The sequence below is a fragment of the Sprattus sprattus genome, assembly GCF_963457725.1.
Source record: "Sprattus sprattus genome assembly, chromosome: 17".
Lineage (NCBI taxonomy): Eukaryota > Metazoa > Chordata > Actinopteri > Clupeiformes > Clupeidae > Sprattus > Sprattus sprattus.
This window is the reverse complement of record NC_137915.1, coordinates 11,385,119-11,405,034: the sequence shown is the minus strand read 5'-3', so window position 1 is coordinate 11,405,034 and position 19,916 is coordinate 11,385,119. Positions and strand designations below refer to the sequence as shown.

At 39.9% G+C, this 19,916-nt stretch overlaps 1 protein-coding gene across 1 annotated transcript; it reads right to left on the bottom strand.

Annotated features, from left to right (window-relative positions):
• Positions 1–1,017: 1,017 nt before the first annotated feature.
• Positions 1,018–16,444, bottom strand: LOC308378711 (myosin-7-like). Its single transcript, XM_080855679.1, has 39 exons — positions 16,428–16,444; positions 16,246–16,278; positions 15,446–15,681; positions 15,067–15,210; positions 13,278–13,434; positions 13,131–13,158; positions 12,930–13,035; positions 12,747–12,839; positions 12,572–12,635; positions 12,384–12,482; positions 12,191–12,294; positions 11,793–11,931; positions 11,457–11,575; positions 11,186–11,335; positions 10,929–11,099; positions 10,380–10,689; positions 10,058–10,131; positions 9,692–9,897; positions 9,486–9,609; positions 9,248–9,384; positions 7,567–7,822; positions 7,183–7,425; positions 6,924–7,100; positions 6,687–6,832; positions 6,470–6,560; positions 5,996–6,385; positions 5,771–5,897; positions 5,563–5,681; positions 5,223–5,419; positions 4,943–5,126; positions 4,684–4,849; positions 4,467–4,591; positions 4,063–4,371; positions 3,771–3,974; positions 3,391–3,687; positions 3,189–3,293; positions 2,984–3,079; positions 2,766–2,900; positions 1,018–1,144 (listed from the first exon to the last, which is right to left on the bottom strand). Exons 3-39 carry the CDS (start codon positions 15,644–15,646, stop codon positions 1,127–1,129), a joined length of 5,811 nt encoding a protein of 1,936 aa, XP_080711805.1. The 5' UTR covers positions 15,647–15,681; positions 16,246–16,278; positions 16,428–16,444; the 3' UTR covers positions 1,018–1,126.
• Positions 16,445–19,916: the final 3,472 nt, after the last annotated feature.

Here is a 19,916-nt window from a genome sequence, read left to right as displayed (position 1 = left end):
GCTGGTACCTTGATTTCCAAATGAAATGTCCACTGAGCAACTGTCTAGTTCTTTTTCTCCTTCGCTCAGGTAAGACACTTCTGATGTTGTGTCTGGTTCAGGAGTGGCTTGACACTAGGAATGTGACACTTGTAGTCCATTTCCTGGACACGTCTGTAAGTGGTGGCTCTTGATGCACTGACGCCCTCAGTCCACTCCTTATGAAGCTCCCCCAAGTTATTGAATCGGCTTTGCCTGACTGCGGTCATCCCTGTTGCTTGGGCACCTTTTCCTACCACACTTTTCCCTTCCAGTCAACTTCCCATGAATATGTTTTGATACAGCGCTCTGCGAACAGCCAACCCTTTCAGCGATGACTTTCTGTGGCTTACCCTCATGATGGCTGTCAAGGAGTGTCTTCTGGACAACTGTCAAGTCAGCAGTCTTCCCCATGATTGAGGTTGTGTTTACTGAACCAGATTGAGACATTGAAGCCTCAGGAGACCTTTGCAGGTATTTTGAGTTAATTAGATGATTAGAGCTCATCTAAGGTTAACATTTCTGTATTTTAAATTCTTTAATCTAATATTTTGAGACACTGGAATTTTGATTTTCATGAGCTGTAAGCAGTTATCATCAAGATTAAAACAAAACAGGCTTGAAACTTGCCACTTTATGTGTGATGATATATGAGGGTGCCACCTTTTAAATTAAATTACTGATTTTTGTTTCTCCACGATATTCACATTTTTGGAGATGCACCTGTACATTTCCACACAGAAATGTACAACTGGCTGGCCACAATGAAAATGCTCCTGGCCAGAGTTATATTATTAGTAACATGTACAGTACATAAATCATTTTTTTAATTTTTTAAATTAGCTTCTTTAAGAGGCTTTTAGATACCATCCACCATCGGTCAACTGCCTTTTGCTGGCTGCTTACTTTTATAGTTCATTGATTGATTTGGAGCAAACATTCATCAATGACTCAGGTGCTAGTATACACTAAAATATGACAACCATATGACAACCAGAGTGATAGTTTTGACACGCATTTTATTGAATCTACAGAGTATAGCTAAAAGGACTAAATCACTGTAAGGCAGATATGCTCTTTGGAAAGATCCAAGTCAGAGCTTCACTCTTCACTCATCATGACCTTTCTGCAAGAGAAATATAAAAAAGAAAATATATATTTTGCATGTATAATCTGTTTTAATCAAGCAAGTATTTTACTGTTCAACAAATATGTATCTTGATCAGGCAAACAGGTTATCAAGATGAATTGCTGCCCACTAGCTTTGGTTGTGATTGGCTGAAAACCTGCCTGTGGCAAGAACATGAATATGTGATTTTTCTTGTCAGATAAAAGGCTATGCCTCAGGTTAGAGTGGGAGTTTTAGCATTAATGGCCGAGGGTTCATCATTGATTGATGAATGATTTGTTTTGCAATCTCCATCATCAGATAGGCCTATTTAAGTAGTCCTATAAACATGAGACTGATTTTACAGTTTATATAGAAATAAATCCCTGTGGCACATGATTTGAAAGTGGACAAGCTGGTGTCGTAAAAACTTAATTTGGGTGTTGTAGACTTTAATGGCTTTAGAATGCTTATATGTTAATGGACGTGATTACTGAACATTAGCATGCAAACTCAAAACAGACAGACATTAGCATTTTGTACTCCAGTAGCAGCCAATAGGTTGAGTATGAAGTATGAGCGGCATGACTTTTCTCAACTGTTTCTGACTAATTTGACCATAAGGAAAACGACTAGGGTGCTGTCATTTACTGTAACCCGAGCGAACATTGAGATTTTGCCACGCCTTTTAGGGCGTGTCCAGCGCATCTGTATCTCAGCTTCTGAAGGCCATAGACACTTGAATTTGGTCTCAAAATGACCGGAATAGGCATGTTTACATATTCACTATGAAGCTCTAAAACCTTTACTTTTCTAGATATTCGAGATACTCAAGACATTCAAGATTTGAAGCTTTTTGCGTCCCATGCGAATATCCCCCCCAAAAAATCTTGAATATCTCGAAAGGCAAAGATTTTAGAGCCTAGAAACCTTTATAGTGCGTACATAAACATGCATATTCCGGTCATTTTGAGACCAAATTCAAGTGTCTACGACCTTCAGAAGCTGAGATACGGGAAAAGGGCATGGCAAAATCTCAATGTTCGCTCGGTTGACAGTAAACGACAGCACCCGCCACATTTAAAAATTAAAAAAATTAGAATTCTTGAATATCTCAAGAGTTAAGGTTTTAGAGCTTAGAAACCTTCATAGTGCATATATAAATATGCGTATTCCGGTCAATTTGAGACCAAAATCAAGTGTCTACGACCTTCAGAAGCTGAGATACAGATGTGCTGGACACATGCTAAAAGGGCGTGGCAAAATCTCGATGTTCGCTCGGGTTACAGTAAATGACAGCACCCTAGTGCACCCAGTGTTCCTCATGGTTAAATTAGCCAGAAACCGTTGAGAAAAGTCATGCCGCTCATACTTCATACTCAACCTATTGGCTGCTACTGGAGTATTGTCTTTACAATACATTTTGTATGGCAGATGCTGTTCAACTCAGGTGAACCGGGATAATAGCTGTGCATACAGCACAGGTTATTGTTCTAATCTGGTGTGAATTGCTTGGCTGTTCTAGTGTTTACCATAGACCCATGTGCTTAGTAGGCAGATACTTGCCATGTAATATCAATTTTTTTTTTTTTTTGTGAATTACATTGATAGTGGATTTTTTGTAAGTGTGTGACTTTACCTTGCCACCTGCATCGCGGCTCTTGGTTTTCATCTTGTTGACCTGAGACTCAGCAATATCAGCTCTCTCCTCAGCCTCATCCAACTCATGCTGCAGCTTGCGGAACTTGCCCATGCTGCCATTGGCCAGTTCCTCCTGAAAATCATAATTAGTCACGGAATTAAGTAACAGATCACTCTAGTATGTCTGAATGAAATGGTGAATTATGGAAAACTTACAGCCTCCTCTGCTGTTCTCTTGTAGGACTTGACCTTCATTTGCAGTTTGTCCACAAGATCCTGGAGACGATGCAGATTCTTCTTGTCTTCTTCAGTCTGTAGATTAAGAGGTAAGTGCATGTTGTATGTATTACTGTGTATCTATGTGATGTGGGGGAGAGACACACCGAGACATTTTCCAGACATTTTATAAAATTATACTTACTTGGTAGGTGAGCTCCTTGATGCGTCTCTCATATTTACGGATCCCCTTAACAGAATCACCGGCCTTCCGTTGCTCCATCTCAACCTCATTCTCAAGTTCCCTCACCTAAGTAGACACATAAACCAAACGTCAAAAAAATATTTTGAAAAGATATCCTTACTGAACAAGGCATAAACTCAAATCAGTAAAATAGAGCACTCACCCTGGACTCTAGCTTCTGGATCTGTTTCTTGCCGCCCTTCATGGCAATTTGCTCAGCTTCATCCAGACGGTGCTGCAGGTCCTTGATGGTCTGCTCCATGTTCTTCTTCATGCGCTCCAGGTGAGCACTGGTGTCCTGCTCTTTCTTCAGCTCCTCTGCCATCATGGCAGCATCAGTGATGGCCTTCTTGGCTTTTTCCTCAGCATTCCTGCACTCCTGCACAGCCTCCTCCACTTCATTCTGAAGCTGGGATGTATCACCCTCCAGTTTCTTTTTCTGGTTCAGCAAGCTGGTGTTCTGTTTGGGAAGACAAAAGTGTTCAAGATGGTCTGTGTCACATTATGTATTAGTCAGGAGAACCACCATGTTAAGGATTTTACCTGAGAGTGCAGTAGCTGCACCCTCTCGCTGACGTCCAGCAGCTCCTGTTCAGCCAGTTTCCGGCCTCTCTCAGTCTGCTCCACCAGGGACCTCAGCTCATCCAGTTCAGCCTGCATCAGATTGTTGCGTCTCTCCACAATTGCAGTGTTCTCTTTGAGATCATCATTACTACGGATAGCTTCATCCAGATGAAGCTGAGAGTCCTATGATGGATACATTTTAGAAATCGTAAATGCACATGGACATATTTGCATCTAAAGTTATAACTGAACTCAGGTACTGCTTTTTAACCTTCAGATGCCCATGGAGACCCTTGAGCTGCTTCTGGGCCTCAGATGCCTGCCGGTTGGCCTGGCTGAGCTGGATCTCCATCTCATTGAGGTCTCCCTCCATCTTCTTCTTCAGCCTCAGAGCCTCATTCCTGCTGCGAGTCTCAGACTCCAGGGAGCTCTGCAGGGTATCCACCACTCTCTGTTGGTTCCTCTTGGCCTGCTCCATCTCTTCATCCTTCTCAGTAAGTTTACGCTCAATGTCAGCTTTGACCTGGTTGAACTCCAGCTGAGCTCTCAGGATCTTACCCTCTTCATGCTCTAGAGTACCCTGTTGAAATATATAAGCACATTAGTATACACTTAGAACATTCCTTAGCAAGTCTAAGAAACAGACGCAATCGAATTGAGTTATTTTGAACATACCTCTGCTTCCTCTAAAGCAGTTTGAATCTCTGCCTTTTCTTGCTCAAGTAGCTTTCTGACCTTTTCAAGTTCGTGAATGCTCTTGCCAGTCTCACCAAGTTGCTCAGTGAGATCAGATATTTCCTCTATAGGGTAAAAAAATTGGGTTCACAAACAAAAGTATGTTTAAATACATCACTGTTCTTGCACATGGCAGTGATTTCATGTCTTGACAGACCTTGGAGGTTTTTGTTCTCCCTCTTCATGGTCTCCAGGTGATCCAGAGATTCCTCATAAGAGTTCTTGAGTTTGAAGAGCTCAGTGCCAAGAGATCTGGCCTCTTTCTGGGAGCTCTCCAGCTCAGTCTGAGACTCCTCATACTTCTGCTTCCACTCTGCTAGGACCTGATGAAATTAAAATATGGAATATTTTTCTCCCTGCGATATAACATTAAGGGTCCGAAGTTAAATACTCGTTAGGGGAAATGGGTTTGTTACCTTGTCAAAGTTTCTTTGTTTCTTGTCCAGGGCAGCAGCAGCAGCATTAGATCTCTCCACATCTACCATGAGATCTTCAATCTCATTCTGCAGTCTATGCTTAGTTTTCTCCAGGGAGGAGCATTTAGCATTAACAGCCTCCACAGCTTCCTCTGCATCTTGCAGACGCTGAGCCAGCTTTTTCCTGAGTAAGAATAGATTGAAAGGGTGCATTATGATGGCACTGGCCATGTTTAGTCTTTTCAAACAGTTCATACAGAGTCACGTCAGGGGGCCTTACTTGGCATCTTCCAGCTCCTCAGTCCTCTGGACGGCATCAGTCTCGTACTTGGTTCTCCACTGAGCCACCTCAGAGTTGGCCTTGGAGAGACTGCGCTGCAGCTCAGCCTTGGCCTCCTGCTCCTCCTCAAACTGCTCCCTTAGGAGGTCAGCATCATGGCGAGCAGACTGCACTGCATGGGCTAGCGCATTCTTAGCCTGGGATAAATTGATCATAGGAGAAGCTAATAAGTCAATTGTTTTAAGAACCAAAATTAATACATTCATATTTACCTTACATTCTGCTGTAACAGTATGTTCATCATTCATGTAAGTCATGTTATAGTATGTTTTCTAAACACCTTGACTTCTTCCTCTAGTTGTCTTTTAAGGTCTTCAACCTGTTGAGTGTAGGATTGTTTGCCTCTAGTTAGCTGAGAGACAAGAGAATCCTTCTCTTCTAGTTGCCGGGAAAGCTCCCCTGTTTGATTGAGATATGATGGTTAGTCATGATAGCATGATGAGAGTGTTAATGTTTAAACAGGTTATGTCAGTGTAACTGTTATGTACCATTTTCAGTTTGAAGCTTAGCTTTCTGCATAGAAAAATCATTGATGCCACGCTGGGCTTCCTCATACTTTGTCCTATATTCACTCATCTGATCCTCCAAGGTCCTGCACATTTTTTCCAAGTTTCCCTGAAAAAAGAAAATTGTTCATGAAAATAGAAAGATCTAAGACATCTAGAGTCTTGATATGTAAACAATTTTGTTTATGAAAGGTTTTCATACTTTACCTTGGCTTTGGAAACCTGCTCCATGTTGGAGGCAACATCATCCAGCTCCAGACGGAGTTCACTCTTCTCCTTCTCAAGCTTTTGTTTCACTCTCTGAAGGTTGTCAATCTGCTCGCCAAGGTCAGCTACACTGTCTGCCTGCTTCTTCCTCAGTGTGGCAGCGGTGGCCTCATGCTGCAGAGTGGACTCTTCAAGGTCTCTGCGCAACTTCTGGAACTCAGCCTCCCTCTTCTTGTTCATCTCAATCTGGGCAGCAGTGGCACCTCCAGCCTCCTCCAGCCTCTCACTGATCTCCTCCAGCTCTCTTGCCAGGTCTGCCCGCTGCTTCTCCACTTTGGCCCTGGCAGCTCTCTCAGCCTCCAGCTCCTCTTCTAGCTCCTCAATTCGGGCCTTTTTTTCAAGAAAACATGAATATGTTCAAATGAAATCTTATATTGTAAACTCAGCTTTTTATTCTAATTGTTTCCTCTGTACCTGAAGTTCCTTCAGTTTCTTTTGGAGCTGTGCTCCTATAGCTTGCTCATCTTCAATCTTGCTGGTAAGCTGGCTCATATCAAAGTCTTTCCTGTGGTAAAAAAAAAAAACAGATTTAATCGTCTTTAGAGTTAACATAGTACTCTGTATTTTGGGATATTTATTAATGAAATAAAATGGTTTTGGTTTTGTCTCATGTGTGATCCAGAAAACATACTTTTTCATCCTTTCCTCTAGCTGCTGTTTGTCATTCTCTAGGTCCATCACATTTTCCTGGGTCAACTTTAAGTCACCCTCAAGCTTCCTCTTAGCTCTCTCCAGATCCATCCTTAGCTTCTTTTCCTGTTCCAGGGAGCCCTCAAGCTGAAAAAGAGTCGGAAAGGAATTTGTTTTTCATTTTCCGACACCAGCGCAATACACAAAGATTTGAATAAGGTGATAACTGGACACACACATCATCAACTTGCTGCTCCAGCTTGGCTTTGGCCTTAGTCAGAGTGTTGACTTTGTCCTCCTCACTCTGAAGGTCATCCAGCGTTTGCTGATGAGCCTCCTGTAGAGCTTTCTTCTCCTTGGTCAGCTTGGCAATGATTTCATCAAGAGCTGCCATCTCCTCAGTCAGGTTTTTAACCTAAATGAATAGAAGGAATGAAAACATTTTAGAATAGGGAGTTCACTTACCATCTCCTTACGCCTATTTCACATGCACTGACCTTATTCTCAGTGGCATGTTTCTCTTTCTCCACTTTAGCCAGTGTTAGCTCCAGATCATCAATGTCCTTCTTGAGCTCAGAGCACTCATCCTCCAACTTCCTCTTCTTAGCAGTCAGCTCTGCATTCATCTCTTCTTCATCTTCCAGTCTCTCAGTCAGCTCTTTGCTTTTGGCCTCAAGCTGGATCTTGCTCTTGATCAGGCCCTCACAACGTTCCTCAGCATCACAAAGAGCATCTTGTTCCTGTGAAGAGAAATTGATTGCTGTAGGTGAAAATGGTAATTGTAGCTTAATGCTTATTTTACAAATATTTCCTTCATCTATATGCCAAACAAATGTATCGTTTAAACACATCGTTGAACACTGAAAATAAGCTTTACTCACAGTCTGAACTGAAAGTTGCAGGTCATTCTTCTCTTGGAGAATAGAAACCATTTTTTCCTCCAGCTCTTTTCTACGAGTCTCAGATTTAGCATAGGCATCCTTCAGTTTCAGGAATTCTTCCTTCATGTTGGCCATCTCTTTCTCAGACTCAGCTGATTTCAACAGGGGCTTGATCTTGAAGTACATCTTCATCCAGGGCCAATTCTTGACACCCATGAATGCACGGACATTCCACTGAATCACCAGCAGGGCATCCCTTGCAATTTGGAAAGGAAGGAAAGATGTATGTGCAAGAAATAGGAGATTGTAGAAGAAACGGGTTGATGTGAGTTATTGTCTTTATATGGCCATTTTTCTCATCTAAGCACAGAAAGAAACGTGAAAGGCATGTTTTGCCGATTACATTGTAACTCCTTTCTAACTTGTAGCACATGATTACATTCAAGTTTACCACGGCTCAACCTTTGTACCCATAAACTGTATTCATAGTAATGTGTGAGTATGATTTGACTTTAGTGTCAGCAATTTCAGCAATTCTCTGTTCACAATCACATGAATCGCAACATTGATTTTTGCCCTCAGTTTGAGTGAGTTTTTGTACAATTAAACTCGATGGAAAGGAAAGGCCATTTAGCAAAACAAGGAAACATACATTTTAATACTTGATAAGAGGTAGAGCTTTTTGAGAACTGAATGCTGAATGCAACATTTTTCAATGTAAAAGTAAAAGGCTCCATTACATTGTGAAGAAATGTGTTGGAAGATGATGACGAGTGCTTCCTTGCTGTGTGATCAGGCAAAGGGAGTTAAACTTAGATCTTATATATTGCAAATATTTTCTCCTAATGAATTTCCCAACATCACAAATTGATAATGAAAGTGTTATGACTATTACATTTATTTCATTAAGAATTTGATCCTACCACTCAGTGTACTCCTAAGTCACACTTAAAGTTTCTAACTGAAAGTTCTCTCCAAAAATCCTATTCCCAAAGCTGGCTGAAGTCAAGTCATGAGCTTGCTTTCAGTGACCTTGGTGATTGATTGATGAGTGGCAGGTCTGTGCCGGTGATTAGGCATGCGCTTTAGGGCCTATTGCAAAGAATTGCAAATTCATCAGTAATAACGTAATACGCTACCCAACCACGATACCCACTATCTTCTAGGAGTTGGTCCTTGGTGACTTATGAGTCATCTTGACTGCTTCTTAGTTCTCCCAAAGTTAGGTGCTACTATGAGTGCTAAGTGGCTTTGTGAATTTAAAAAAAGTTGGAGTCCCAAAGTATAGATTGACATGGCAAATATATTTGTGAATTTGGGAAGATGGACCCAGGTTATTCTGTGGAAATTTCCCTTTGCTTAATCTGTATGTTGTCAGCTAAGTTATTGATACAGTATGTTCTTTGAACATTTATTCCTACATATTTGAGCCATCAGTTTGGGCAATATTTGTTTTAAATCAACCAGTATGAATTCCAAAAACCATGAAGGTTTTTGTCCCCACTATCATGTATAGACAGTTTTGGTCATATGTTTTCCATTTTTTGCAATAATGTATACATGTAGTAATACATGTAATATGTAGAAAAACAACATATGTAGAATAACGAATGCATTTAATGATACTTTTTTGGACACTTCGGTAGTATGACCCTCCCATTTAATTAGTAAACCAATTTACCTGCGTGCAACAATCTTCTGGTATTCAACTCTTGCAAGAAGGCCGCGACCATTTGCTTGGATGCCAGTCATGATGATAGTGAGACGGTCGTCTCTCAGCTCCTCAAGGGCACCCAGGAGACCGGCTTTGAAGAACACCTTAAAATCAACAGTTTGGGCATTTAGAGTTCCATTAGGCTGAACAAAACGTGCTAATTTAATATTGAAGATGTATATAGGAACATTATACAATGAAACACCTTAGTGTGTCCAAATCTGTACTGCTCATGGTCAATATCTAAAGATCCCAGGAGTTTTTCTGCTCCTTTCTTGCTGTCCATAAACTGTCCCTCAGGGATAGCAGCAGGATTCAGGATACGGTATCTGAAAAAATAGTTAAATGGTCTGTTTGATATGTCCTCATAGTGTTATCATATAGTCAGGACAAAACATTTACAGATTTTACCTCTGTTTGAAGTCTGGATACAGGATCCTGTTGGGGAAGCCCTTTCTGCAGATCCTGATGCCTTCCAGCACACCGTTACAGCGCAGCTGGTGCATGACCAAAGGATTCTCCATGGCCCCAGGAGTCTTGGTCTCATTGGGGATAATGCAGCGCACAAAGTGGGGGTGAGTCGACCTCAAGTTGGTCATCAGCTTGTTCAGGTTCTCCTGTTGTAAGATATTTTGTATTTGTTTAATGAGAGTTCAGAACAGCATGAGTATGTCTGTCACAGGTTTAGAACTATGATAATAAAACAGTAATCACTGACCCTGTGTACAATGCATAATGAACAGAAACATCATACATGAACTAGTAAGTCATACTGACCCTATGGAGAGCGGACACAGTCTGGAAGGAACCACCTTTCTTCTTCTTACCAGCCTCCTTGCTCTTTGGAGCATCTGCAGCAAAAGTATAAATGTCCGTAATTGAATACACACTCCAGCTTGGGGTTGAGGTTGGATTAGATTCCTGATGACCCTTATTTATATGTGGACTAAAATTATTAAAATTTTGAATGGAAAAAAATACAAAACCCTTGAGGGTACCCCAGATTTGATCTTTTGCCAATGTTCTCTCTTTGTCTCGTATTTGGCAGTTGTGTGCTAAAAAAAAAGGTGGTGTTTTATGTAATGGATAAATAGCTTACCGGCATCAGCCCCAGCATATCCCTCAAAGAGTTGTGCCAGCATCTTCATTGATGACTTCTGATACAGTCCCACAACTGTATCATTGAGGGGATCCTTGTTTTTCGTCAGCCAGTTGCAAATGTTATAATCAACAGTTCCAGCATAGTGAACCAGGGAGAAATGGGCCTCTGGTCTCCCCTTGATTGGCTTGGGCTTCTGGAAGCAGGCATTTTTGCCCAAGTGGTTGTCATAAAGCTTGGCTTTAAATGTAGCATCACTGGCCTTGGGGAACATGCACTCCTCTTCAAGGATGGACATGATCCCCATGGGCTGTAGTATAAACAGACATAAGAAATGTCAGATGATCGTTGGTGTGTTTTTATCATTAAAAATCTAGATCTAAAATCACATTCATGCTCCTTAGTAGCACATTTTAAGTTAGTTTCGGAAACAAATATGTTATTTTACTGCTCTAGGGAAGGAACTGGAACTAGATCTTAAAATGTTTTAAAAATGACATTTTAACAATAAAAGTTATAATTATACATATAAACTATAGATTTGCACACCTTTTCGATGAGTTCAATGCACGCCGCCAAGTCCATGCCGAAGTCAATGAAAACCCACACAATGCCCTCCTTCTTGTACTCCTCTTGCTCCAGCACAAACATGTGGTGGTTGAAGAACTGCTGCAGCTTCTCATTAGTGAAGTTGATGCATAGTTGCTCAAAGGTATTTAACTATAAAGAAGATAGAAATATTGTTGGCCTTTTATAGCATCAGGTTTCTTTATTAACTAGATGTCTGTTTTGTTTTACAAACTCACATCAAAGATCTCAAATCCAGCAATATCCAGCACACCAATGAAGTACTGGCGAGCTTGTTTAGTGTCCAATTGGCTGTTGATTCTCACTACCATCCAGTTAAACATCTTCTCATATATTGCCTTGGACAGTGCTCCAATGGCATAGTACACCTTTCAGAAAAGAGGGGTTAATAATTAAAACATACTTAATACATAGTATATTCAATATACTTATACTTAATACTTAATAGACAAGAGGACAAAGTTCTGAAAAAACTTGCATCCCTCCTACCTGTTGGACATTCTGTCCCTTGGTGACCCACTCATTTCCTACTTTGACTCTTGGATTACATAAGGCCTTGATGACTTCAGCAGAGTTCAAGTTCATCAGATAACAAGCCTTGTCCATATCTGTTTTAAAGAACACATACTTTATGCATTGATACATTATATGAATACAATTTTGTGACCATGTTTTTAGGTGAAGCTATCGATCTAAACCTTCAATAGGAGTAGTTATATCATGATGTTTAGTAGCTCAAAAACAATCTTTGTCACAACCTTGGTTATTATTAATTGTGGTCAGGTTAAATTGACTGTCAAGATACAGTGGTGCTTTTCATCATACCCTCAGTGCCATCAGCCTCTGCCTGCTCCTCTCTCTGCTTCTGCTTGAACTTCAAGTTGCCATAGTGCATGATGGCACCAGTCAGCTTGTAAATGCTAATCTTCTCTTCTGCAGTGAAGCCCAGCACATCAAAAGCTTCCTGTAGCGGAAATAATAGAGTAAGTGGTGAAATTACACTCACTAGCTGTGTATATAACTATATGTAACCCAACATCACCCAGCGTCTTGGGGTATCTAGAAAAGTATTATTATTATTATTAACATAGTAATACTTTAAAAGGACAGGGACATTGCAGGGCTCCTCCAGATGAAAACAGATCAGAACCAAATAGAAAAATTATCCAATGTGTTTCTATCCAGCAGAAGACTAACTTAAAGACAACAGCAGCTTTACTCACATCAGTAGCTGTCAGCTCATCACCATCATCAATGGATGCTACTGTGGTCTGTCCTTGGGAGATGAAAGCATAGTCGTAGGGGTTGGTTGTGATGAGCAGCATCTCTAAAATGGAAGAATATGGTTCTCATCAGTTTCTTCCTCAGTAAGTGACATGTGATTGGTATGCTATGTTAAAGTTTGAGGATTCTAACCCGGCAGTTCTGGTTTCCTCATAGAGAGGATCTGGTAGAAGATGTGATAATCTCTCTCAGCCTTTAGCTGGAAAGTTATCCTAGATTTCTCCAGGAGATCTGCCAAATGATGAGGAAATACATGTTTTTCAGCATTTTTAAGGAATAATAGATTTTGATTTGATGTAATTGAACTGAAGTTCACTCACATGTCTCAATGTCAGCAGAGGCCAGTTTGCCACTTGCAGCAAAGTGGATTCTGATGAATTTACCCTGAAAAAAACATGAAAAAAAATAATTAGCATTCATAATACATTGTTTTGCATTGCTAGGATTTTATTTCCATTTCTTTAGTGACGTTTGACGATCCAAAGTCATACTTACAAATCTAGAGGAGTTGTCGTTTCTGATGGTCTTTGCATTACCAAAGGCCTCCAGAGCAGGGTTACACTGGATGATTTGATCTTCCAGGGTTCCCTGAAGAGAAACACCTATCAGTGTCACTGCCATTAAGATTATGGGAAATTTGCATTAAACACAGAAGAGGCACTGTCTCAATTCAACAACCTTTTTGTCATTCGGATCCTTCTTGCCTCCACCTACAGCAGCAATGCTGGCAAAATACTGAATGACTCTCTTGGTGTTCACAGTCTTCCCAGCACCAGATTCTCCACTTAGAAAGAAGGGCAAGGAATTTAGTTTTTATGCTATTATTTTTTACCAGCTCTTAAGTAAGAAATAGAAACAGCATTACTATAATGTACTTACGTGATCAGGCAGGACTGATTCTCCCTGTCTAATCAAACAAAGCAAATTAATTAATTTCATTTCATATATATTTTATATGTACGTATATGTAGTGATTATACCTCATATATAAAATATCCTTGTTTGAATATATTAAGACCTTTTTACCTGACAGCATGTATTGGTAGGCATTGTCAGAGATGGAGAAGATGTGAGGAGGAGCTTCAGTCCTCTTCTTGCCTCTGTAAGCAACAACAACTTCCTGGTTGTACACTGGCAGCCACTTGTAGGGATTGACAGTCACACAGAACAACCCAGAGTAGGTCTGTAGAAAGAGACATAAGATTGATCATAATTAGTTTGAACATATCCAGTGTTGTATAAAGTACTCAAAAGCCATACTTGAGTAAAAGTATAGATACGTTACTGGAAAATTACTCAAGTAAAAGTAAAAGTCACCTTTTAGAATATTACTTAAAGGCACCCAGTGCAACTTTATGTAAACATTCAATGAAAAATAAACATTCAATTTCTAGTCTTTTTTGCACGTAGTAAGTTTCAATAACTCCATACCATTACATATCGACATTCAAGGAGCAAAGATGAGACGTCGTTGTGTGGTGAGAACTGATAGAAAATCGTAAACAAAAACAATCGCCGGTGGGGAGAAGCCATTTTTCCATTGACTGGAACCTGCTTTATTTATTGTAGGTTACCAAAAAATAAAGAAAATGGCGGCGATTGTTGTTGTTATCGATTTTCTATCAGTTCTCACCACACAACGACGTCTCATCTTTGCTGCTTGAATGTCGGTATGTAATGGTATGGAGTTATTGAAACTTACTACGTGTAAAAAAGACTAGAAATTGAATGTTTATTTTTAAGCCTCGAAAGTTGCACTGGGTGCCTTTAAGTAAAAGTACTAAAGTATCTGATCTTTACTGTACTTAAGTATCAAAAGTAATTTTCTGATATTAAATGTACTTAAGTATTGAAAGTAAAAGTAAAAAGTAAAAAAAGCAAAGGGTCAGAATTTTGAGAATAATGAAGTTTATTCAGACTAAAATGAGCAAACTTATAAACATGGGCTGATTTGAACCCCACTCCTACATCGACAAAGACAAACACATAGGCTACTGTATGTCTGCAAATGAAGCTGCTTGCAGCTAGATATATCTAGATAGCGATCTACACTTTTGCTAGGTGGTAACTAACTATCTAGTTAAGATAAAATCCACAAACAGTTATGGTTAATGTCAACTGGTAGTATTACCACTTCTAGTATATAACTAGTCTCTTCAACAAATGTGTTTATGTTACAATCAAAATGTTGATGTCAAAATGTTAACGTTACCGTCTGGAATTGCACGCTGAGCTATTCCCTGATTGACACCTTGTTTTTGATATGTTCTTCCACTGCATATTGCAGTCCATTTTGCCTTGATCTGGAGGATATCGCGGATATATTACTCCAAAAAGAATCACTGACACTGACAGATATAGCGCGGCTTGTCCTCGTCGTAGCCATGCTTTTGAGTACAGACCTCGGAGTTTTGTCTGACGTAGCAACTGTAACTAAGGGGGCTTTTGCAAACGGTAAACGAGCGCTAGGACAGCTGATTCGCCAAACCTGCTTGGAGTCTGTTCTACCACAGTCCCCGACTTTGGTCTCATCACTCTCATGATTATAATTTTTTCTAAAGATGATTCGATTTTGTAACGAGTAACGAAGGTTTCAGGGGAAATGTATCGGAGTAAAAGTATCAGTTTTCTTTGCAAAATGTAGCGAAGTAAAAGTAAAAGTCATCAAAGCAGTAAAGTAAAGTAGCCTACAGATATCCAAAAAAACTACTTAAGTACAGTAACGAAGTATTTATACTTCGTTACTATACAACACTGAACATATCTGACATCTCCTGAGAACCTCCTGAGAAAACACACTTGTCAATGTACTTACGTAGATCATCCAGGCTGCATAACGCTCTTTGAGGTTAAACAGCACAGCAGGTTCGTGCAGGAAGGTTAACATCGCCATGTCCTCAATTTTGTCATACTTTGGTGGATTCTGGGGGTGGACGTTTTCTTCTTTTACAGTGACAGTCTTTGAGAAGGAGTGAATATGTTAGTCATACAAATCTTTGTTGTGCGGACATTATTCATCGGAAGTCAAAAGTCTTGTGTTATTCACAGGCCTGCAATCATGGAAATCTACATATATGCATTTGGTAGTCTTTAGGTCTTAAAATGACAATGTATGTGTCTAAATAATCTTAAAACGGTCTAAAAGATTTGTTCAAATAAAATGTGAAAGAATACAGTAAAACTGATTTGTTTACCTTCTCATACTCAGTATCAACGGTGACTTTGTCCCCGTCTCTGCTGACAATCATTCCCTTCACAAATTCAACCTCAGGATCCGTCACGAAGCATGCCTTCTTGATGTCAAAGGGGCGAGTCTGGGCCTCCAGACGCTCCATATCTGATTTTCTCAGAAATGAAGCCGCCGCCCCAAATTCTGCCATAGCAGCATCCCCCATGGTTTAGTCCTTAGTCAGTGGGGAAAAAATATGCCCTGGGGAGATAGAACAAGCACATTTCAAGTCAGATAAACCACAGCAAGACACAGAGAATATCCATTATTAACACATTGTGTAGTTAAATGTACCATCATCGCATCACACATGGTTTAGTCCTTGATAATATTAATTAGAAAGATTGAGTAGTTTAGATTGTCAGAATATAAAAATCACATCATAGACAAGCAAGCACAGCTATTTTATCAAAAAATATCTCAAGCCTGGCGACTGGATATTGGACAGCATGACTTTTGTTAAAGTGTGTAAATATGACCAACCGCAACTTATCATTAGTCAGACAGTTCACTGTAAAATTACATAACTCAAGACAATTGTTGATAGAGATAGAACAAGCACAGTTCAAGTCAGATCAACCACAGCAAGACACAGAGAACATCCATAAATTACTTATTATGTAGTTAAATATACTTAAGAATGACAGTAAAATTACACATCCATTATACATACTGAGCACAGAGTTTAAGTAAGCTTAATCAGATGCTGAGTATAGTGTATTACGAGTGCAGTATAGACACAAGTTTTAAAACCAACTACAGTACCTGTAGTTGATGTTCACTCTCCTAATGATTAGCCTGAAATGAAAAAGAAAAAAAAGAGATTGCCTATCAAGCCCTAAAATGTCATTATTAATTCCTTATTTGAAGGATCAATGTGAACTGTTGGATCTAAAAGCTCTTAAAGTTTAGGGTACATTATCATTTGATTAGTCTGGTTGTCTTACCTGTGGGTAATGGGATGATAAACTTGAGTGTGAGCAGACACAACTCCCTGTTATATATACAACAATTGGCCCTCATATAAGGGCTGTGGCAGAAATAGACAGCGATAGCACCCCAGTTAGGTTTGAATGGAAAGGTGGGGGCAATTGGGTCATTCAGTACTGTTAAAGGTACAGTAAACAATTGTTTTTGGACCTATACAGTAATGATGATTTAGAAGGAACAATGAAAAGGTTGTGTATCATAATATTTCTTGGTTTTCTGTACCTCTCTAGTATTTTTGTGACAGGTTTCAATGCATTTCTTAAGAGTTTTCAGGGTCTGTTTGGTGAGGGTAATGGGGTTCAACATCAGTGGGGAAGGAGGTCCATCATTATTGTGTCAACGCTCCCATCCATAAAAGCATATAGTTAGGCAGAGCTGTCCTTATTCAACTAGTTGCAGATTGATTAAATATAGCACCTGGGATGACATATTATAAATCTGGCTACTCAATGAAAAAAAAATAAGTATTGGTTAAGAATTACCCCTTACTAGTATGTTGTATTTAGATTAAGCTGGACCGATCAGTCTTCTTTAGGAAAATGAGTATGTGTAAACAAAGCTATTTGTTTTTGACGCTGAGAATGTTATGTTGTGTTCACCAGTAGCTGCATAAAAAAAAATTAAATGCATTTAACAATAAAAACAATGATGTTTTGTGACTTATGGACATAGCAAGTCAGCCAGTGATCTTTATGGTCAAATGCTCCATCTGAAATTCTTCAGGTGTTTATGAGTGTTTTCTTGTGGTCACAGGTGCTCATGTGTGGCCTTAAACCAAGCCAGGCTGGTGTCTGTGTAAGTCCAGTCAAGGCCAAGGTCAGTCAGCTGTCATCTGATGACAAAGCCTCACTTTGCCCTGACCCGTTGGCACATCATAGATTCCTTAGTCTTCTCACATAAGCACAAAGATAGCACTGTGAGATTCCTGCCGAGTGCCTGTGTTTGATTGAGAAGAACAGCATGTAGCACCTCATCCACTATTGTTACATCAGTGCTGAAGGGAGATGTCTGAAGGTTAAGTTTGTGTGCTAACGGCATCAGTTACTCACAGCTTGAAGACCCCTCAAGGGTCAGTAGTTGACAAGAGTGTGAAATCCATTCAAATTGTTGAAATGGTCATTTATTAAGTAAGGCCATTCTAAGAAGCTTGGGTGTTAATAACCATCAGGCTGTGAGAACAGCTGAGGAGCCTCCATAAGGTGACAGTGAATTGTTTGAGTGCAAGTGATAATTTGTTGGGGACAGCTGAAATGTATGTAGTATACCTATACACACAATTAGGCTGTCACTTATTTACAGGAAGATTTACAGGAAGAGCCTGATGTGGAGTTACACAGAACACTGTGAGTAAACAGCGATGCTCAGTCCCTATAGAGGGCCTGAACCTGACAAGTATCTCTACTTGATATCAAAGGTGTGCAGAGTTTTTAAGTGATTAGTACAGTAGTGCTGTTTGGATGCATTTTTTTTGCACCTTTGGATATTGGACCAGGATGAACACTCTGGGAAAATAGTTTCATATTTTGGCACCAATATCTCTGTCTATTGAGCCTATCAACTTAGACTCTCTTGGCTTGAAGACCCCTCAAGGGTCAATAGTTGACAAGAGTGTGAAATCCATTCAAATTGTTGAAATGATCATGTAAAAGGCCATTCTAAGATGCTGGGGTGTTAATAACCATCAGGCTGTGAGAACAGCTGAGGAGCCTCCATAAGGTGACAGTGAATTGTTTGAGTGCAAGTGATAATTTGTTGGGGACAGATGAAATGTATGTAGTATATACAGCCGCGGAAAAAATTAAGAGACCACTTCAAAATTATCAGTTTCTCTGGTTTTACTATTTATTGGTATGTGTTAAAGTAAAATGTACATTTTTGTTTTATTCTATAACCTACTGGCAACATTCCTACCAAATTTCAAATAAAAATATTGTCATTTAGATCATTTATTTGCAGAAAAATTACAATTGGTCAAAATAGCAAAAAAGATGCAGTGTCTTCAGATCTCGAATAATGCAAAGAAAACAAGCTCATATTCATTTTTAAACTACACAATACTAATGCTTACACTTAGGAAGAGTTCAGAAATCAATATTTGGTGGAATAACCTTGATTTAAAATCACAACGTTCATGTGTCTTGGCATGCTCTCCACCAGTCTTTCACATTGCCGTTGGGTGACTTGATGCTACTCCTGGCGCAAGAATTCAAGCAGCTCGGCTTCTTTTCATGGCTTGTGACCATCCATCTTCCTCTTGATCACATTTCAGAGGTTTTTTTATGGGATTCAGGTCTCGAAATTGGGCTGGCCATGACAGGGTCCTGATCTGGTGGTACTCCATCCACACCTTTACTGGCCTGGCTGTGTGGCATGGAGCATTGCCCTGCTGGAAAAAACATTTCTCAGAGTTGGGGAACATTGTCAGAGCTAAAGGAAGCAAGTTTTTCTTCCGGGACAGCGTTGTACTTTGCCTGGCAGAGGTTTGTAAAAGACCATAAGGATTGAAAAAAGCGGACTGGAGGGTCTTCTAGTTCGTCTTCTCTGATGAGTCCAATTTTCAGCTTTGCCCAACACATGGTCGTCTGATGGTTAGACGGAGACCTGGAGAGGCCTACAAGCCAGAGAGTCTTGCACCTACTGTGAAATCGGACTCATCAGAGAAGACTAACTTAGAAGAACCTCCAGTCCGCTTTTTCAACCCTTATGGTCTTTTACAAACCTCAGCCAGGCAAAGTACAACGTTGTCCCGGAAGAAAAACTTGCTTCCTTTTGCTCTGACAATGTTCCCCAACTCTGAGAAGTGTTTTTTCCAGCAGGGCAATGCTCCATGCCACACAGCCAGGCCAGTAAAGGTGTGGATGGAGTACCACCAGATCAGGACCCTGTCATGGCCAGCCCAATTTCGAGACCTGAATCCCATAAAAAACCTCTGAAATGTGATCAAGAGGAAGATGGATGGTCAAAAGCCATGAAAAGAAGCCGAGCTGCTTGAATTCTTGCGCCAGGAGTAGCATAAAGTCACCCAACGGCAATGTGAAAGACTGGTGGAGAGCATGCCAAGACACATGAAAGTTGTGATTTTAAATCAAGGTTATTCCACCAAATATTGATTTCTGAACTCTTCCTAAGTGTAAGCATTAGTATTGTGTAGTTTAAAAATGAATATGAGCTTGTTTTCTTTGCATTATTCGAGATCTGAAGACACTGCATCATTTTTGCTATTTTGACCAATTGTCATTTTTCTGCAAATAAATGATCTAAATGACAATATTTTTATTTGAAATTTGGTAGGAATGTTGCCAGTAGGTTATAGAATAAAACTAAAATGTACATTTTACTTTAACACATACCAATAAATAGTAAAACCAGAGAAACTGATAATTTTGAAGTGGTCTCTTAATTTTTTCCGCGGCTGTATATACACACAATTAGGCTGTCACTTATGT